Source organism: Sprattus sprattus (genome assembly GCF_963457725.1).
Source record: "Sprattus sprattus genome assembly, chromosome: 15".
In the NCBI taxonomy this organism is placed as follows: domain Eukaryota; kingdom Metazoa; phylum Chordata; class Actinopteri; order Clupeiformes; family Clupeidae; genus Sprattus; species Sprattus sprattus.
Window position 1 is genome coordinate 16,895,332 of NC_137913.1, and position 20,956 is coordinate 16,916,287.

Here is a 20,956-nt window from a genome sequence, read left to right on the forward strand (position 1 = left end):
ATTGCAATGCTACTGTATGCCGATTTGTGGCTTTGTAACAGCATTTCAAACACGCAATAACTATGGCGGGCATACCTAAAAGTGTTATATTGCGCTATGAAATTTGGCGACGTTTTGTCCTTACACTAACCACTAACTTATTACATTCACTTTAAAACTTAAACAGTTCCTCTGTCATTGCATATTTCCCACGTGCTTCAAATGCTCAGCCCCCTGCGCCACTTCGGGGCGGTTCTTCAACTATGAGGTAATCGTGGTAAACATAAAACATGGCGTCGCCTGTAGCTGGAGAACGAAATCCAGTGTCAAGCGAATTAATTATCGAGAGAGACAAGAAAAAACTGACAGATTTACCTGCTGAATTGTTAGAATACATTTTGTGCTTCCCCGTCCTCAACCACGTCGACATTCTGAGCGTGTCCTGCACCTGCAAGCGGCTACATGATGTGTGCTATGGCAGGGGGAAGGTTTGGGGGCATCAATTCAAACTCAGGTAAAATGGCACGTCGAACTTCCCAAAACAAGAACGGATAATGATATGCATTACGGCTGGAAAACAAATCTGATTTGTGCTAGTCCCATAAAGATCTACATTTTGATACAAGCATGAGCGTATGCGACACTGTGCTAGCTAGTGAGCTAACTGTCAAAAGCCGCTGCTGACATTCTGCTGATGCACCAAATTCAACAACACGGTCTAGGCTAGCCTCAGCGGGATAGGTAGCAAGCTATCGATAGCTAGTTTAGTAGCGACGCCAGAGAGTAAGGTTGCTAGTCAGATACACCTATGTACGTATGTCTAAAGTGGTTGTTATTTGCTCTTTGTCTGATAGTTACCGTTTGTCATTTTTGTTCAAGTGACCTTGAATTGCTTGGATTATGTATAGCTTACATGCTAGCTAGCTAGTAAATGGCAAGTTATTAAAGGTGAATTATTCAGATAGCTTCTATTTTCAGCAAGCTGACAGTGATTTGGTGGTTTCATAAGGATCTAGTCTTTTCTCCGTATTGATGCAAGAAGAGACTCTGAATGGTCAGTGAGCATGTGCAAATTAAAATATGCTGTCCACCAAAGTTAAAGACTGCAGTGATTTATGTTATTATAATGAACTGTAGAATAACGTATTCACTATACTGTCTTGATGGTTTGTATCTGATCTATGTTGAATCTATATTGTTTCACTTCCCTACTAGTTATACCAGAGCTGAATGCCTGTTCAAGAAACTCATTCACCTCAGTGTGAATAGCACAACATGTTTGACGTTATTCTATTCTGTGTGCTTGTCAGATGGCCAAGGCTGCAGAAGAATTATCGTCAGAATGAATCGTATGACTGGCTAAAGGAATACAGGACAAGATATATCGTTGGTCTACAGATACGGAGAACCGTTGTATCAATATCAAAGCGATTCTTCACAGAAGTTGTAAGAATATAACTACCATATTACCACTGTAGAAACTCGATAAGATCATAAATCAACAATCAAAAATATGCATTTGGTTGCATTTTTAAGCTTTTGTAATGGGGATCACGGGTCATGTAATTTAGTTTTTGTACTTGAGAGAAGTTGGGTATGTGGGGCTTGATTGTTATATAACTAACCCAAAGATCTGTAACTCAGCCTTGCGTTGGTCAGGTTCTTGGGGACAGTTTTGCAGAGATCGAGTCCTTGGGTGCCCCAGAGCACTTCTGTGAAGATGAGCTCCTCTCAATACTTAACTCTGATAAAAGGTTAGTACTGTCTCTATTTATATCCAATTAATTGTACTGTTGGTGGTCATTTTGTTTCTGTAGTGGTGGAAAATCGACATAGTAATGACAAGAAATTGCGTCAGAATGTGATTTGTGCACACCTTGTGGAAAAAGTGATTATTCTGATGGTCACTACTTTAGATATAGTTCTAAAAACTCAGTTCTGTCCTCGCCTGTTCTCCTTTCTTCACTGTAGGAAGAGCCTGACCTTGAAGTATTATGCAAAGAAAATTCTGTACTTCCTCCGACAGCAGAATATTCTCAGGAGTCTCAAAGTGTTTTTGGAGCAGCCTGCAGAACAGCAATCTGCTCTTGAAGGTACCTTGTCTTGTTAGAAAGGATGATAACATGTGGAGATGTGGAAATATCTATGTGTTTAGGATGTTGCTGTAAAAAAAGGCTATGCTTTCCCTCAAACAACCGCTTCCTGACTTGTGTTAAGGTGCGGTGTTAGTGGACCAGTATTGCAACCCTTTGGCAGACATCAATCTAGAAAACATTTCGGCCCAGCTGGAAGAGCTCACAGACAAAGTCAGAAAGTGCCTGCGAGTGGCCAATCCCTCCCATCCAAGCCAGAGGGCCGCAGCAGGTCAGACAACAACCTTGCCCAACTCTCTCTCTCTCTCTTTCTCTCTTTCTCTCTCTCTCTCTGCCATTCCGAGTTGCCAGCTTCCCTGTAGGGTGATCATATGTTCTATTTCCCTTGAATGCCGCAGGTGACTGTTTGGTGGTGGGGGACTTTGAGCTCCAGAGGCAGGTGATCTGTGCGCTCAACACTGTTCTGTATGAGCAGCTGAATTACACAGGCAACGAGTGTGACTTCTACAACCCACTGAATTCATACATCCACCAGGTAAGACGGTGCATCCAGTACAACTGGCCTGCATGTGTGCCAGTTGCACTATTGCCGTCTCAATTTGTGTTGTCTGTGATTTCTGCAGATGACTGTCAGTTTGGGCACAGAAAATATATTTTCTGAGCATATGTGCACACTGTAGCGTTTCCTGTGTTTGACTAATATACAGCCGCGGAAAAAATGAAGAGACCACTTTTAAAAATGTATCAGTTTTTCTTTTTTTTTTACTATTTATTGGTATTTGTTTGAGTAAAATTAACACTTTTGTTTCATTCTATAAACTACTGACAACATTTCTACTGAATTTCAAATAAAAATACTGTCATTTAGAGCATTATTTGCAGAAAAATGACAATTGGTCAAAATAACTAAAAAGATGCGGTATATCCAGAAATTGATTTCTGATCTCTTCCTAAGTTAAAGCATTAGTATTGTGTAGTTTAAGAATCTATATGAACTTGTTTTCTTTGCATTATTCGAGATCTGAAAACATTCCATTTATTTTGTTATTTTGACCAATTGTCATTTTTCTGCAAATAAATGCTCTAAATGACAATATTTTTGTTTGAAACTTGGTAGAATTGTTGTCAGTAATTTATAGAATAAAACTAAAATGTTATCTTTACTTTAACTCATACCAATAAATAGTAAAACCAGAGAAACTGATAATTTTTAAGTGGTCTCTTAAATTTTTCCCCGGCTGTATAAGTGCTTTGTTACTACTTGTGTAATTCTGATTGTTGTCCGTTTAGGAAGTGTCAAGTGAAGTTACTACTAAAACATGGTGTTTTCCTGTTAATGAGCTTCCACTTCTTTCTCTGTGACGGGATGCCTCTGGCAAACAGGTGCTACTTCGTCGGACTGGTATTCCCATAAGCCTGTCAGTTCTGTACATGACTCTTGCCCGCAAGCTGGGCGTGCTGCTGGAACCTGTCAACTTCCCCAACCACTTTCTTTTGCGATGGTGTCAAAAGCAAAAAAGGTAACCATTTTTTAAATCCTCACCCGCAGCAAAGGGCAATTCACCCATCAGCAGAGCAGGAGTTTTGGAGAATGTACAGAGAAACAAGTCACTTTTTTACACAAATGAACAGTATGAGAGAGGGAGAGAAATAAAGAGAGAGGGGGAGAGGGAATTTAAAATAAAAATGGAGCAAATACATGGACAATAAAATAAACACAATTCAGCATTCTAAAAGAAGTTGCCTCTAAGAGCTACAGCACATAAGTGATATGTAAGTATTAATATAGTAATAGCCATTCAATTCAATACAATTCAATTTTATTATATCTATCCATAGAGAGTAGGGCTGTAACGATATTGGATCGAACCGAGAAATCGCAACACTCTGGGCCACGAACCTGCATCGCGATGCGAGGAGGCAGAACCGTGACATGCCCTCAAAAAGTTTGGTTCGCTAGTAAAGGCGGCTGCTTGCTTCAGCTTTGGGGTTAATTGTTGCGCAAAATTTACTCAGTGCAGTTCATTCTCCCAAAGGTAGCGCGTGTTGTCATGAGCCTGCCATTTGCTTGGCAGATAGAAAGCTGTTTCCCTAACAGAAAGTCTGAATCTTGAAGTTCTTTTCAAACCTTTGCTTGGGTAGCACTGCTAAACTGAGCAGACATGCAGACTACATTTTAGTAATCTCATCACGTAACATTCGTTTTCTAAAAACAATCACATAGTATTGCATGTTTTACTGTGATAGCATTAAGCTAACGTATTTTCTAACGTATATGGGAAATCCTATAGAGACCGCGCTAGATATTAGCATCAATTAAGTCACGTTAATGTTTTTGTTTGAGCCTGACATTTGCTCTGCAGATAGAGAACAGGTTCCGAAGTTTGTTGAATGTTTTTCAACTGCATTGCTTTGAGTAATAAAAACCTCAATATTTGGTTATAAATTGTTTCTTCATTTTTTTATAGCTCATACTTATTCTAATGTGAATTAGAAAATATATTTTAAAAATCGCGAGGTAAAACAATTATAATAATAATAATAATATCGTGGGGTGTATCGAACCGTGGGTCAAGAATCGTGATACGAATCGAATCGTGAGGTAGGTGTATCGTTACAGCCCTAATAGAGAGTCATTATAAATCTCAGATTTATCCATAAAGAGTGTCTTTATATATTTCATATTTATCCATAAAGAGTGTCTTTATATATTTCATATTTATCCATTAAGAGGAGTGTCTTAATAGATCTCATATCTATCCATAATGAGGAGTGACGTTATAGATCTGTTGTACGAACATGTTGATCTAGAGTTGCTGCTGTGTACATACAGCAACCATACTTACTGCCCCTGTAGCTTGGCTTTGGCTTTGGCAGGGTGCTTCTTGTGCTGGATATGCTCCAGTGTGTGCTGCACCAAGTAGCCCACTGCTCCATGTTGGGACGAGTCCAGGGCCTGGATGTGCTGGAGGATGTCTAAGACATGATGGAGGGAGGGAGAGAGAGACAGGGGACGAGAGAGAGGGGGGGAGAGAGGGAGAGAAAGGGAGGGGGGGAGAGAGGGAGAGAAAGGGAGAGACAGGGAGAGGGACACAGAAAGTAAGAGGAGTGGGTATTTGAGCAAGAAGAGTCAAATTTGATTTAAGACTTGGATTCGAGTGGAAGAGGGAACAATAAAGGATGTAATTATGCAGTCATATTGTGAATGTTTACTTAGAGAACATGTACTAAATAGGGTTACATGAATAGATCGAACCTAGATCTCTGGCCAGATTCCAAGATGGAAATACAGCCTGGCTTTAAAGTACACTTATGGCCCTGCATTTAGCATATGTAAATGTATGGAATTATAGATTGGGACTTGTTACACAGGCTGAAGTACCCCCGTAGTGGATAACAACAAGTATCAACCAATGAAAGCCTTTAAGCCCTGCGTACACTGTACATGCGCTCAAATAAATAGAGTTGTAAATGTACATGATATGGTCTTCCATTTTACAGGAGTGGGGACATCTACGATTATGTCTACATTGACACTTTTGGGAAGGGCAAGCAACTAACCGCAAAAGAGTGTGAGTACCTCATTGGACACCAGGTGACCGCTGATTACTACAGTGCCATAAGTACCTCCAAAGTATTACTGAGGATGGTGGGGAACCTGCTGAACATTGGGAAGAGAGGGTGAGTGCTCATTCATTATTGTACCAATTTTGTACTTTATCTGCCTTTTACTTTGAGTACGCCGAACAATGACCAACTCTACAATATCACTATTTCAACTGTGTGGTTGTTTGTTTGTTTGTTTGTTTGTTTGTTTGTTAATTACAGAGAGGGGAACGAAAAGTCCTACCAGCTCCTGAGAGACTCTCTAGACCTTTACCTCACCATCAACCCAGACAATGTCCAGTACTTACTACTTCAAGCCAGGCTGTATTTCCATCTTGGAATCTGGCCAGAGAAGGTTCGATCTATTCATGTAACCTATTTCAACATTTTTCTCCAAGTAAACATTGACATTATGACTGTGCAGAATTCCATCCTTTATTGTTGTAATTGTTCCCTTAATGTCACTCTTGCTCAATTACCCACTCCTCTTACTAACTATCTCTCTCTCTCTCTCTCTCTCTCTCTCTCTCTCTCAGGTATTAGACATCCTCCAGCACATCCAGGCTCTGGACCCGTCCCAACATGGAGCAGTGGGCTACTTGGTGCAGCACACACTGGAGCATATCCAGCACAAGAAGCACCCAGTGCTGCCAGAAGCCAAGCTGCGAAGCGCCACCGAACACAGGGACGTGCAGTACTCCGTGGGCCTCATCATGAAACACAAACGGTGAGTGCCTGGTGTTTGTACCATATACACAAAGAGGCAGTCACTCTCAGTAAGTATGGTTGCTGTATGTACACAACAGCAACTCTATCAACATCACCGTGTTCGTACGACAGTTCTATTAAGACACTCCTCTTTATGGATAAATATAAGATCTATAGAGACACTTTATGGATAAAAATGAGATCTATAAAGACACTTTATGGATAAAAATTAGATCTTTAAAGACACTCTTTATGGATAAATATGAGCTCTATAAAGACACTTTATGGATAAAAATGACATCTATACAGACACTCTATGGATAAATATGAGATCTATAAAGACACTCCTTGTGTCTGATTAGCGCAAGCTGCAGCTGCTGGTCTGGAGTACACTGCTGGGTTACCAACTGCAACTGCTACAAAGAGATGTTTCAGGTTCTATCATACTCATACATTGACCTGAATGGCTATACTTACTGATAATTGTAGTAATAGTAATATCGTGTCTGTACTGTAGCTAGAGAGACTTCGATAACTTTAACACAGGGATCGATTGTTTGGGTTTTTGAGGCATTCTGACCAACTTATTATGCATGCATTTGGTCCATTGTTATTGTGTGTGTTTATATATACAGTGCCCTCCGCAATTATTGGCACCCTTAGTGAATGTGACCAAAACAGGCTATGAAAAAATATTTGTCTGCTGTTTATCCTCTTGGTCTTTCACTCAAAATATTCTCAAAAATCTTACCTTTTCATTGAAATAAAATTATTGAAAGAAAACATTTTAATTTTACATTAAATAAATATTATTCTCCTAAACAGGTGTGCCACAATTATTGGCACCCCTTCATTTAATGTTTTGAGCAGCCTCCCTTTGCCAAGATAAGCTCCAAGTCTTCTCCTATAATGTGTGATGAGGTTGGTGAACACATGGCACGGATCTGAGACCATTCCTACATACAGTATCTCTCGAGATCCTTCAGATTCTAAGGTCAACGCTGGTACAATAGGTTTCAGCTCTTTCCACAGATTTTCTATGGGGTTTAGGTCTGGGGACTGTGCTGGCCATGGAAAAGCCTTTATTCTGCTGTCGGTGAACCATTTTTGTGTTGATTTTGAGGTGTGCTTCTGATTATTGTCCAGCTGGGAGGTCCAACCACGGCCCATTTTAAGCTTCCTAGAGGGGGCTGTTAGGTTTTCATTAAATATCTGCTGGTATGTGATGGAGTCCATGATACCAGGTATCCTAACAAGATGTCGAGGGCCTTCGGAAGAAAAACAGCCCCCCAACATCAGAGATCCGCCACCATACTTCAAAGTGGGTATGGGGTGCTCTTCTGTATGGCTATCTTTCTGTCTATGCCAAACCAACCTTTGATGTTTGTTGCCAAGAAGCCTTATTTTGGTCTCATCTGACCATATAACTCTAATATAAAAGTCTGACTTACATTTGGCAAACTGTAGGCACTTTAGTTTGTTGTTGATTGACAGCAGAGGATTTTTTCTGACAACCCTAAAAAACATCTTGTGGTGATGTAGGTGCAGTCTGATGGTAGTTCTGGAGACTTTCCGACCCTAGGACTTAACTAACCTCTGCAATTATCCAGCTGTGATCCTTGGAGATTCTTTTGCCAGTCGAACCATCCTCCTCACGGTGCGTGGGGTCAATTTACAGATAGGTCCTCTTCCAGGCTGATTCCTTACATCTCCTGTCGCTTTTAACTTCTTAGCTATTGCCCTGATTGTGGAAATGGGTATTTCCAACTGTTTAGATATTTTCTTGTCTATCTATAAATCCAGGAATCTCTGTGTGTGGGTGTGTGTCAGTGTCAGTCTGTCTAGGGCGTATCTCCCTGACGGTAGATACGTTAGTTATGAGATTTCGCATGTAGCTTACGCATGTCATGAACCTGTGCATCCTTGATTTTGAAGATTTTTGAATTTATAGTTTTCGAGATATTTGTATTTTACCGTTTCCCGTAAGAAACAATGGGTTATCGTCTCCCGTCCCGTCGGCACTATGGGTAGTGACGTCACAATCAAACGCGTAGCGTTATTAAACTATCATGCCTTCACTCAAAGTTCAGAATACCGTTGGATAGAGGAGGTGAGGTCCGCATTCAAATTCTTCTTGGTGAACAGATACAGACTTTTGCTCAGGTAATCTTAAGACAGTGATTGATTTTATCTATTCGTTTATTTTTAAGCTTCTTTATAATCTAAAGACAGTGATTGATTTCGTTTCGTTTATTTTTAAGCTTCTTTATATTAAGTTTCAAAGTTGATGCGTATGGGCCTCGCATGTAACCAACTCTCATTACCATGTTAAGTAGTATATTGTAGTTTGATGTATTTGTATAAGAGTTAACTTTCTATTCAATGTTGATGGTAAGCCTAGACCAGTGACCATGCGTTCATGCATCTACTGACGCAATGAGAGGTTTTCAGATGTGTCCCGATGTATCTGTTGTAATTCGTGTGTAGACTTTGTTTTCTCATTATTGCAATATTATAAACCTCAGTCTGCATTTACCCTGGCTGGGAGAGGCTGTCATTCGGAAGATACTGTGTGTGATCGCCTTTGCTCTGTGTTCATTAAACCTGTCAGAGTGTATGAATAAACGGCTGAGTGCCAATCAAAATCACAACGCAAGATTGGCCGCTACAAATGGTAGCTTATATTGATAAGCCTCGGAGGCTTTCAGATTGTACATTGCTTTCCCATCTGTTGCTATGGAGTCCACGAAATACGCGCAATTCTCGCTGTAAGTTATGTCGGGCCACGTCGTCATGTTATCCTCCCAGTTCTGCACTGAACAACAGCTAGCCTACACCTACGTCTGCTAACACTACAGAATGCATAATTCCTACGGGCACTGCACTAGTATCCCTAAATCCGGGTTCCAGCAGCTCAACAACTTTTTGGCGCACTTTGACACTGAGTTCTTTTGTCTTTCCCATCTTGATGAATGACTAAGGGTATTTGGCCTGTTTCACCTCATATTTATTCCTCTGTGAAGCAGGAAACCATGTTTGACCACTTAAGAGTTCCTAATCAAACAGGTGAACTCAAAAATGTAAAAATGACTGCTAATATACTTCAGTTAGATTTAAATTATAGGATTTTCTAGGGGTGCCAATAATTGTGGCACCCATGTTTTGGAGAAAAATATTAAATGTAATGTCAAAAAAAAAAATCTTTCAAGAATTTTACGTCAATGAAAAGGTACGATTTTTGTGAATATTTTGAGGGAAAGACCAAGAAGATAAACAGCAAAGATATATTTTTTCATAGCCTGTTTTGGTCACATTCACTAAGGGTGCCAATAATTGCGGAGGGCACTGTATACGTATACAGTGTATATATATATATAATATATATATATACACACACACACACACACACATATATACAGTATATATATATATATATATATATATACACAGTATATGTGTGTAATATATATATATATATATTCAAATGTTTTCCCCTATACTGTTAATTTGTGTAATAAAGTGATTTATTTCTCTGTACACTCGACTGACCACTATACACTAGGCCCAAAACTCCCGCTCTGCTGAATTCTTTGTCAGTTTGGCAAACTGTGGGCATAGTATCTGATCATAACAAAATATAGTTTTACTTTATTCTCTGGTCTTTTCCTGTAGCGCTTCACTATTTAATTTGCAATTTGCAATTGTATTCATGCTGTAGCTCGGGATACAACTGTGTCATCTATGGATGGGACCCCAGATGTACTATGAGCCAGGAGTGGATCACTACTATGAGGGTCCATCAGCTGTCCAATGGGGCCAACCAACCCTTCTACAATGTGCTAGTGCAGGACGGCACGTGTCGCTACGCTGCACAAGGTCAGCTTCCAGTCAACTTTACATCCAGTGCTCACCTGTTAGTCTCCTATTATCTGCCAGTGAGACTGAGAACTAACTAGTCAAAGCCTTACCCAGCCCAAGACTGCTGTAGCACCAGATTTGTTACTGTCCCAATGCGTCTTTATAAATATTGCTTACTTTAAGCTTGAACCAAAAACTTTATAAACGTCCTTTGGTTGTTCCTAAGAACTCCAGCCCATTAACACTGGAACACCTGACCCTGCAATTGTGCCACCATAGTGATCGCTTTTAAATAGAACATCCCAACATGTAATTCATGTGTATTTTAGTGCACTGGTTTACTTCTCATTTGGCCTATTGACATTGACATTTTGTTATTGTTGTATTTTATGCTAAATCCTTTATTGTATTTTTTATACCGTCTCAACTAAACAAGGAGAAAGTGATGTTACACCTGAAATTGTCATCAACATGCCTGTTTTTCTATGACATTCTGGATATCGCTTCGGTTTCTCACAGCAGATGTAAAGAAATGAAAATGTTACCCATATCTGGTAATACCTGTGTTTGTTTCTTTCTGTAGAAAACCTAGAGCCCCACTCTGCCCCTCTGGAAATCGCACATCCCGAGGTGGGGCGCTACTTCTCGGAGTTCTCAGACACCCACTATGTTGCCAACGAGGAGCTGCAGGCCCGCTATCCCGAGGACATGGCTGAGACTCTGGGGACTGTCGGGGAGCTCTACCACAGACTGACCCCCGTTTTGGGGAATGAGGGCCTCCTGCCCTCGGTCCGGCATAATGCCGGCGCCACGGCCCCGTGATTTTGCACTTTTCCACCCCGGTCACCTTTAGAATGCTTTACTCACAACCAGGCTCAAAAGCTCCAAAGAAATTTGTCAGAGCCAATGCCGACTTCACCGACCCACCACCCTACTCAAACAAGTCATTCCCTGCTTTGTATCTTGACCATCCCCACACCACACAAACAAGTGTTATGAAAGCCATTGCCTCTCTCTCTCTCTCCTTCTCTCTCTCTTTCTCTCTCTGACCATAATGTTCATGCACTGATGATGGAGAAAAAAGACTTGCCCTTTCGAGAAAAGGATTTTTTTGTAATGTATATTTACATGTATGTACAGGATTTAAGGGCTCAGGAAAGTGGTTTTACCTGGTCACTGTTGAGATGATTCTACATGATGGAATAAATGAGCACGAGCGCTTGGGATAAATAAATGTAATGTTCTATTTATGTTGTAGTAGTAGTAGTAGTATCACTAGGATCAGAGTTGGATATGCACTTTCTTTGACATGCATTCAAGGAAAGGGATGCAACAACACACTGCAAATCACCAAGGAAATGGGTCCTTAACAATAGTTTAGTTAAACTATTTGAACTAATGATTTGAAACAATATTTAAAGTACTGGCCACAATGTGACTCTCCTTTAAAACAAAAAAACGACAGAAAACAAAAGAAAAGATTTTCACCTCGAGCAGAAGGTAGTGACTTCATGACAGTTTGTCCTACAGACCACTGAATTCTGTTTACATGGACTATTGTCTGAATAAAAAAATTTTCAAGAAAAGAAATATTTCTTAATTGATTTAGTGGAGAGTTTTACTCATTGATTGTGGTACACATGATTCCCACATGAGCCCCCCCCCCCCCCCTGTCACTACACACACACACACCTTTCTGCAGATTTGGCAAAGTAGTCACTAGTATAAAAGTCTTGAAAAAGGATATGATATTCAACAGTTTCTTATTCAAAGTTGCATTACAAGAATGGCCTTTAACGGTGCAAACCCATGACACCGTTATGAGCGACGCGATTTCTAAACCCAATGCAGTAGTAGTACACTAGATCGTTTTTCTCTACCTTTTAGATTTTTTTTTTATTAACCTTATCTCGGATCATGTACATGCCAAAATGTATGACCATCAGCATACGAACGGATGTCGTGTTAGTTGTGACGTAGTTTTCAGGTATGGACGCTCTTGATGGAGAATCTTCATTCAACGTCATAATGCTGCCTGTGATATGATGGAATCTTTATTTAAACCTGAGAACGTCTCATTGATCATTCACACTGATATTTTTATTCGTGCAGACACGGCATCAATTCGTATCGATTACATAACTGTTCAGATCAATACGCCTAACGTTTTTTTACGAAGATGAAAAGAAGCGTCTCTGAGCCAATCGGTCTCGATCGACTTCCCTTTTTAGCCGTCAATTCTGACCACTTTTCAAGTAATATTGGGCAGAAGTTGACGTTCGAAAATGACTTAAACATCCTTCGGGGAGGTCAGGCCTCATTGGAAAATGAAGGTATGGAGACATTCGACTGTCCCTAACTTGTTAATTAAATCATTAATTAATACATAATGAATTGTACATAATAGGGTGTTTCTTTAAAATGAACACCATACAGGACATTTATACCCTCTGACTTTATTTTATGATTAAGGGTTTGAACTATCAGATTATAGTAATTCTTCTCATAATGACTGTGTGCAGAGATGACTTCTGAGAAGATGGAGGCTCTGTATGCTGCAGAAGAGGAAGAAATCTGGAACTTTCCAGACTTGTGAGTTTGCCTTCTTTCTCAATAATACATTTAGAAAAATGTATGTGTGGGCTAAATCTAAGATATTAACTATTGTGAATTGTGTGTATGTAGCAATCTGCAGGCAAAACTGTACCTACTGAATCTGCTGCATGCTAGGAAGCGGCTAAAGAAAATGAATGCCAACCTCCAGCAGACTCTTAGTGCAAGTGAGGACTCCAACGCTGACTTAGAAATCGAGAATGCATCCCTGAAAAACAAGATCAAAAGGTGAACACCTCTGTTAACGTTTCCTCTGAAAAAGTATTTGTGAATGCTGCTATGACATTGTCCAGAATGTATTCTTATGATGCAATTGTTCCTACCATTTCTACAAAACAGAATATTACGCCATAATTCGTATTTATTTAAATTAAGAGAGGGTTTGTTTAGTTGCAGTTTGTTTGACCGTATTGATATTGTGTAGCATGAATAAGTTCATGGAAAGTACTGCCAGAGTGCTGGAGGCAATGAATGAGATGCAAGGGACACTAGCTGAGAGCAAGATGGCCAACAACAACCTCAAAAGCCAGAACAATCAGCTTGTAAGTTCGCTCCTGTAATATGCAATCTGGTGTGGCAATATTCCTTAAATACTGTACCTCATACAATTACATTGTTGTAACCCTATCTGTTGGAATGTCCTATAAAAACTGTCTACATGTCTGTCTGCTGTCTAACTGTATAATATGTGTACACAGCAGAGGGAACTCAAGGCCCTGAAGAATCAAACTATAACCATGACCAATGAGGTAAACTCAATGACAGTAGACTGTATATTTTAACACAAATGCTGGATGCAGATATTGCTGGATAATTAAATTCTCATTAATTAAATTCTCTGCTGAACCCCAATATATTGTGTGGTAGAAGTGTGGCATTTTGCACAAGAGGGAAATGGACAAGAAAAAAATCACGAATCTAAATCAACTCATCACGGCTCTGCAGGTATTTGTAAATAAGATGCTGACTTATGGGAAGTGTAGTCAAGCAATCAAGTGACTAGATTTCTCTGTTGCTGATACATTTATATATCACATTGAGGGATAAAGTTTTTGGTCTTCTCACTCACCTCTTTTTCTAAAGCAACAACTGGAATTGGTGATGATGCAGCTTCACAACAAGGATGAGACTATTTACAAGGTGGGCTTTAGGTCTACATATGAAAAATACAAATATATAATAAGTCTTAATACAATAACAATATATATTCATAATTAAAAGTATAAAAACATCCATAAGAAAAAGAATGTTTTCTTATTTTTTGCATTTCAAACCTTAGAATGCTGTTCTTATAAAACAACAAAACACCTCTCTGAAAGAGCTGACTACGATTTTACAGGTACTTGCAAACTAGTTTCCTTCACATTTTATTTATTTATTTAATTTATTAACTGTGAATATTAACTATCACAATTAGTCCTTGAGCCTGAGCAGTATCTTATTTATTTACTTCCTTGATTTCCTTTTGTCAGGACTTGAGAAAAAAAAACAAAGACCTGGAGAGTCAACTGGAATTAGCTCTGGTGTATGTATTTGAATCATCATCATCATATTCAATTATTCTTAATGTATTTCTCTAGAAGCAACTAATATATGCGTTTTCTAAATTTGCCAGTGTTAAAAAGGGAAGTGTCCTGAACCCTGATGGGACTTTCATCTTAGCCGCAGAGAGCTGCTCCATGTCTCTAGCAGAAGAACTGGGATTGACAACTGGATTTCTGGTAAATTCTTAGGGTCCTGTTTCTTAAAACTTCCTTAGCTTTGCAATGGTTTACCAAGGACACAAGTGATATGTAATTTGTGTGAGTCAACCAAGTTGAGGGGGAAAAGACTTTAACCTTTGTCACTTTTGAAAAAAAAAAAAAACAGAAAGAAAGAAATCTCCCTCTGTTCCTACAGTTTACCATTTGAGAAACCTGTAGTCAGACAAGGCAGGCTTTTCACTACACAGATCATATTATTATTCTTTTTCTCAGCAGAGGGTCAATGATAACTTTGAGGTAGATGGATGTGTAGACCTTGAGGTCATGGAGAAATCACACACCATAACTAAGGACCTACAGCAGACAGTGAACACAGCAGTCAGCTATGAGATTGACAAAGTGGAGCTCATCTGTAGGAATGTAGAAACAGGCACTGGACATGAGGAGTTGCATGAGGTCATCAAACTTGATCATGTGAAAGAGGACATCAGGCTCCAGGATAGTAAGGAAATCGTCAGACTTGAGGAGGTAGAAAAGGTGGTCAGCCGTAATGACATCAGGGAGGTCATGAGGTCTGAGGCAGTGAAGGAATCTATCAAACTCGAGGAGGTGGTGGAGGTCATCAGACCTGACAATGTCCAACAGATCACCAAACTCGAGGAGGTGGTGGAGGTCATCAGACCTGACAATGTCCAAGAAATCACCAAACTCGAGGAGGTGGTGGAGGTCCTCAGCCATGACGATGTCCAAGAAATCACCAAACTCGAGGAGTCTGTGGAGTTCCTCAGACCTGACGATGTCCAAGAAGTCACCAAACTCAAAATGGTGGAGGTCATCAGACCTGACGATGACCAAGAGATCACCAAACTCAAAATGGTGGAGGTCATCAGACCTGACAATGTCAAACAGATCACCAAACTCGAGGAGTCTGTGGAGGTCATCAGACCTGACAATATCCAAGAGATCATCAAACTCGAGGTGGTTGTGGAGGTCCTCAGCCATGACGATGTCCAAGAAATCACCAAACTCGAGGAGGTGGTGGAGGTCATCAGACCTGACGATGTCCAACAGATCACTGAACTCAAAATCACCAAACTCGAGGAGGTTGTGGAGGTCCTCAGACCTGACAATATCCAAGAGATCACCAAACTCGAGGAGGTTGTGGAGGTCCTCAGCCATGACGATGTCCAAGAAGTCACCAAACTCAAAATGGTGGAGGTCATCAGACCTGACGATGACCAAGAGATCACCAAACTCAAAATGGTGGAGGTCATCAGACCTGACAATGTCCAAGAGATCACCAAACTCGAGGAGTCTGTTGAGGTCATCAGACATGACGATGTCCAAGAGATCACCAAACTCGAGGAGGTGGTGGAGGTCATCAGACCTGACGATGACCAAGAGATCACCGAACTCAAAATGGTGGAGGTCCTCAGACCTGACAATGTCCAAGAGATCACCAAACTCGAGGAGGTGGTGGAGGTCAACAGACCTGGTAATGTCCAAGAGATCACCAAACTCAAGCATGAGGATTCTGAGACACTCTTCAGACCTAACAGTCCTCATGTAGAAGTGGAAGCTCGGGTGGTAGAGCAGGCAGACCTCAATGGGATGGAGGAGGAGCTTGCACCTGATGTGAAAAGGTAGGCAGTGAGCAGAAGGGCAGAAGTCAATTTTAGTAGAAAGTCTTTATTTGATTGTAGTGATATTGAGGCCAACTATAAGAGCACCCATTTCCTTGGAGACATGTCCCATCATTAACATGTGGTTTGAGAGGAAAGTGTCCCAGTTATGGTCTCTGCAATAATATTAAACTGTTTCATGATGGTCTGCATGTCTTCCTCTTTTATCCTAATCCCACATTCTTTCTCTGTAGTGGCCACTGGCTGAATGGCTCCTTCAAGACCTTCAAGCAAGGAGCTATGGTTGCTGGTGCTGTAGGATTAGGTGTGCTGATTCTCTGGAAAATAAAGAATTAGCTCCTATAAAACTGAAGTTATGCTTGAAGGCCCTAAGCAATTGAGAATTACACTATCTAGCCATCGACCCACACTTAATGGACTAGAACTAGCATCAAAAACCTTTTTGTTATTATCAAGACGTGAAAAGCACCTGGACCTTATTTCTGGAAGACGGAGATGGACTGATGGACATTGTATTGAAACCAAAGCTGACATTTCTTGCCATTTCCCATGAATAGTGGGGTTTTATTTTTTGTTGTTGACATTTGTATGCTATATGTACTGCACTTTTTCCAATAAACTCAACTGGGTGGCATTTTTGGCTGGCATGTGACTTTTGTTTAACTGCATTTTGTTTTATTTTTGTACCACGTATACATTGTACAAGTAGTTGTAAGTAGCTAGATTTCTCTCTTTCTTCTTTCAAAGCAGCTTCGCATGTTTTTTATTATGAGGTTACATTCTGAGCACATGCGCGACTTTCATTTAATGGCATGCGGATAAACAGCCTGCGTAACTTCATGTGATGTGTAAAGGTATAGTCTTATCAGCACAGCACTAACTACATCCAGTGTTTATGATGGCAACACGAGCCTATCGACCTGTTGCGGGCGACACTTAAACGCCCATCGGTATCCTTCTTGGTCACTGGAGGCATACAGCCACCGTAACAACATGGGAGCCGCTCAATCTGGACCTACTGAGCACGAGTTTCAAGATATTGCAGACAGGACTGGTTGTGAGTGCAACACATTTTTTTTCTCTCTACCCTACGTTAAACGACAGTGACAAAATAACATGTGTTCTTTAGGGAACAAACAGCCTAATCAGGTAGTACAAACTTCTCAAACATATGCATACGTTCCGTCCCTCTTTAATAATCCTGTGCCAGTTATAACAGTCACACTGAATTCAGCAAATGTAAGTAAACACAGCGGAAGTATACTGTCGCATCATGAGCAACACAGTGGTAAGCATTTGTCTTTTAGTTAGTATGTGTACCGTGCTTAAATCCCCGTCCTCTCTGTCTGGTGTTCAGTTTAAGTATTTTTTCCAGGCAAAACCATAATAGCAGAGGGGACATTTAATATAATTTATCATTTACAATATTTTTTGAACTGGGGGTGCTACATTTTTCAATTTGCGTGACCTTTACTTTTACCTTTGTAGATCTATAAAGACGAATATGGTCATCTTCCTTGTCATCAATATCTGAATTTTTGTCGACCCAATCTTCTTTTGTCATGGTTTGTTTAAATACTCTCAGTGAAGAAATCAGAAAATGGCATACAACATATTACTTTAAGTTTCGATTCAGTAAGGAAACAGTTTTTGCAGAAGGCTGTACTTAAGTTCTAAAGTCCCTTACTGCTCAAATCGCTGCCGAGTCCCCAGATAAGGTCACTGAGAACAATAGGAGTCATTATCGTTATCAGAGTGGTTAATTATTAACGTGGTTAATTATCGGCATTTTTGCAAAACCAGGTCACTGCTTGAGAATGCACAGATTTTATAGCATGGCCTTGCCAACCCGTTCAGGAGGAAATGCTGTTGAATAAACATAGAATGAATATTCCATGGTAGCTATAATAATATTATAATAATATTTCTAATATGTTGCTTTGTGTAAGTACAGTCAGTCTGGAACAGATCAGAAACCTGAACAAGAGGTTCAAGTGGCTGAACAACCATCAAGAAACTTTGAGGTACCAATACATGATAATAACCACATTTTGTGCAATGAAGCATTTTTCTAAAAGTAAATTAAATGATTAGTGATTGAATAATTACATTATTATTATTATGAAATGGACCTGTGAAGATTCAGTGAATTATAGGCACTTATACATGCAGGGTGAAAATGCCAGGAATGACCCTTGAAAGGAACGATCACACATTGCAAAATGACTTCAAGGGTTATTAAATATGATTGAAGTTCACAGTTTAAAAACTGTAGCCCTGATATTTTCCAGGCGCGAGGACTTTGAGAAGGTGTTAAATCTGTCACGGAACCCAATACGGGCCCAAATCATCCAAGCCTTTTTTGACAAAAGGTATGTATTAACAAACAAGGATACAGGTTCGGTATTTGAAACTGGTAAATTGGCAAGAATCATACCTGACCTAACAGCACCTGATCTGTCTCTGTCCAGAAACTTTGGAATGAACGAGGTGGGTTTAGTTGAGGAGATTGGCTTTGAAGAGTTCCTGACGGTGATGTCTTACTTCAAACCCTCAAACAAGAAGCTCACAGAGGACGAGACAGAAGCCCTGAGGACGAAAAAGCTTCGCTGTGAGAATACAGTACTATTCCTGATGGCAATATACCATCCTCATGTCATAAAGAAATCCAGCAGTTTTTTTCTGTTCTCCATAATCTGCCACCCACATCAACATTTCACCACAGATCACAGCCCTCCATATCAGATTTTTGTCTTAAACAACGCAATATTTTTTCCTTTAGCAGCCAAGAACAATACACAAACAGGAAGCCTATATCCTGCTGTATCCAAGAGCCTCCCTTTGGAATACAAGATGTGCTAGCATGATAGGGTCAATGGTGTGCCACTAACCAGAAAACACTTATTTAAACGTTTTCTCCCTCCAGTTCTATTCAACATGCACGATACTGACAATGATGGGACCATAACACTTGAGGAGTACAGAGACGTGAGTCAATTAGTGAGATCTGTCTCCCTGTCATAATAGGATTCATCTCTCAACACCTCAGGTCCTTAATGGTGTGTTGAACCTGTGTATCTCTCTGCAGCTGGTTGAAAAGCTTCTGTCCACTTGTGAAACCCTTGAACAAGACACTGCCAAAGACATCGCTGATGCTGCCATGTTGGAGGTGGCAAGAACTACAGTTGTGCACATGGTACTGCCACCCTTTCATTTTCATTACCCAGACGGCGTTGAACTAGATGTCCGCTAATTAAAGATGGAAATGTTATTTGGGTCTGGTTGCATAGAGAGGACTATTTGAGGACATGTCTTATTTCAAGATGTCACCATGTTTCAAATATAGTGGTAGTGCCTCTCGCGAGTAACTGTGACAGTCTATCTATTTCTCCATTTTCAGGAGCCGCATGAAGTCTATGAGGGAGTCACATTTGAACAATTTCAGCAGGTGTGTTAAACTTTTTTTTTCTGTAACTTTTATGGTCACGTGATTCTATGGGATATATAACCATATGAATACAACTGGTTTTGATCTTTAAATCTTTTTTACAGATTCTAAAAGGTTTAGAGCTTGAGACAAAGATGAACGTTCGCTTCCTGCAGGTGAACACAACCACAATGCACTGTGGGAAATGAGTCCGCTCCTTCTGTGTTTAAATTCCAGCAGCTCCAAAGTTCTCCCAAGTGAAACCCTAAATATAGTCTCCTGGCCCCGACCACGCTCTAGTTGTGCCAGCATTCAGAATTATGTAAACACCTCAGCCAAACTGCCTGAAGATGTTCACATGACCTTTTGCTTGAGAAGGGTTTCATAGAACGAGACTGGCATTTGAAAGCTTTGTCTTTTTTACTGCATTCAAAGAAGTCCATATGAAATGATATTTTGAAGAAAAACCATGAAGCTGAATTTAAGTATCTCATTGTTGAGATGCACTTTTTTTCATTCCACATACTATATGGTTTAATAAAATGATTATATTAAAAACCTCCAAATGTTTGGAGTGTGGTTAAGTACAGTATTTAAATATTGCCAGTTATGCAGCCTACATGTTACTATTGCAATGAAAATAGTTCCAAACATGAATAGATATTTGATCCAGATAAACTGCATAACTCATAGCTCCGGCCATGGGTCAATATTATCAATCTTGGTGTAATGAGCTTTCAAATCATACCAGGCGTAGAGGCAGGAAAACAAACCAACCATATTTATTAGGCAGAACTTTGTGTGTTTTAACAACTGCTTGGAAACTGGATGAAAGACTTCAATTTATTATAAACATTGGTTTCAGAGATGTGGTGAACAGATCCCTATAGAGGTGAGGACATTCTAAAGAAGGGCTCTAAATGTGAAAAGTATGACTGGATATATTGTGAAGTGGTTTGTGGTGTTTATTGTGGTGACTCACCTGGCTCTATTTAATTTGTATTGGCTTCAAAGGTGCACTCTCGTTGTGCCTGTATTTCCAGTCTCCTGGTAAGTAAGTTGAATAATAGAGTAAAACGCTTCAATATTTTATGCTCTCTTTGGCTGTTCATTTAAAGTAAACATAGATTACCAACTGTTGTAACTATATGTCCTTGAATCTATTTCTGGTCTGTAGAAAAGACAAAAGATTAAACATATGGAGCAAACTAGAATTTACATGACACGCCATATAGACAACACACAGACAGTTACAGACTGACAAATGAAGAGAAGGTTAAGGTTTTTAGCACATGCTTTTGTCCAAAGCAAATCACAAAACATTAG

The 20,956-nt window shown here is 39.9% G+C and overlaps 2 protein-coding genes across 3 annotated transcripts; both read left to right on the forward strand.

Moving 5' to 3' along the window:
• The first annotated feature begins 262 nt into the window (after nucleotides 1-262).
• Nucleotides 263-11,726, forward strand: fbxo21 (F-box protein 21). 2 transcript variants are annotated; one of them, XM_080853123.1, is made up of 12 exons: nucleotides 263-493; nucleotides 1,290-1,425; nucleotides 1,624-1,733; nucleotides 1,951-2,072; nucleotides 2,197-2,343; nucleotides 2,471-2,607; nucleotides 3,456-3,592; nucleotides 5,574-5,753; nucleotides 5,901-6,033; nucleotides 6,215-6,405; nucleotides 10,105-10,262; nucleotides 10,828-11,726. In XM_080853123.1, the coding sequence occupies exons 1-12, from the start codon at nucleotides 270-272 to the stop codon at nucleotides 11,064-11,066; spliced, it is 1,914 nt and encodes a 637-aa protein (XP_080709249.1). In that variant the 5' UTR covers nucleotides 263-269; the 3' UTR covers nucleotides 11,067-11,726. The 2 variants fall into 2 exon arrangements, with proteins under 2 accessions (XP_080709249.1, XP_080709250.1); XM_080853124.1 differs by having other exon boundaries at nucleotides 1,639-1,733.
• A 5,401-nt stretch (nucleotides 11,727-17,127) lies between these two features.
• tesca (tescalcin a) lies at nucleotides 17,128-20,241 on the forward strand. Its single transcript, XM_080853011.1, has 8 exons — nucleotides 17,128-17,260; nucleotides 18,158-18,227; nucleotides 18,495-18,575; nucleotides 18,675-18,814; nucleotides 19,130-19,191; nucleotides 19,292-19,399; nucleotides 19,604-19,651; nucleotides 19,756-20,241. The coding sequence occupies exons 1-8, from the start codon at nucleotides 17,197-17,199 to the stop codon at nucleotides 19,837-19,839; spliced, it is 657 nt and encodes a 218-aa protein (XP_080709137.1). The 5' UTR covers nucleotides 17,128-17,196; the 3' UTR covers nucleotides 19,840-20,241.
• Nucleotides 20,242-20,956: the final 715 nt, after the last annotated feature.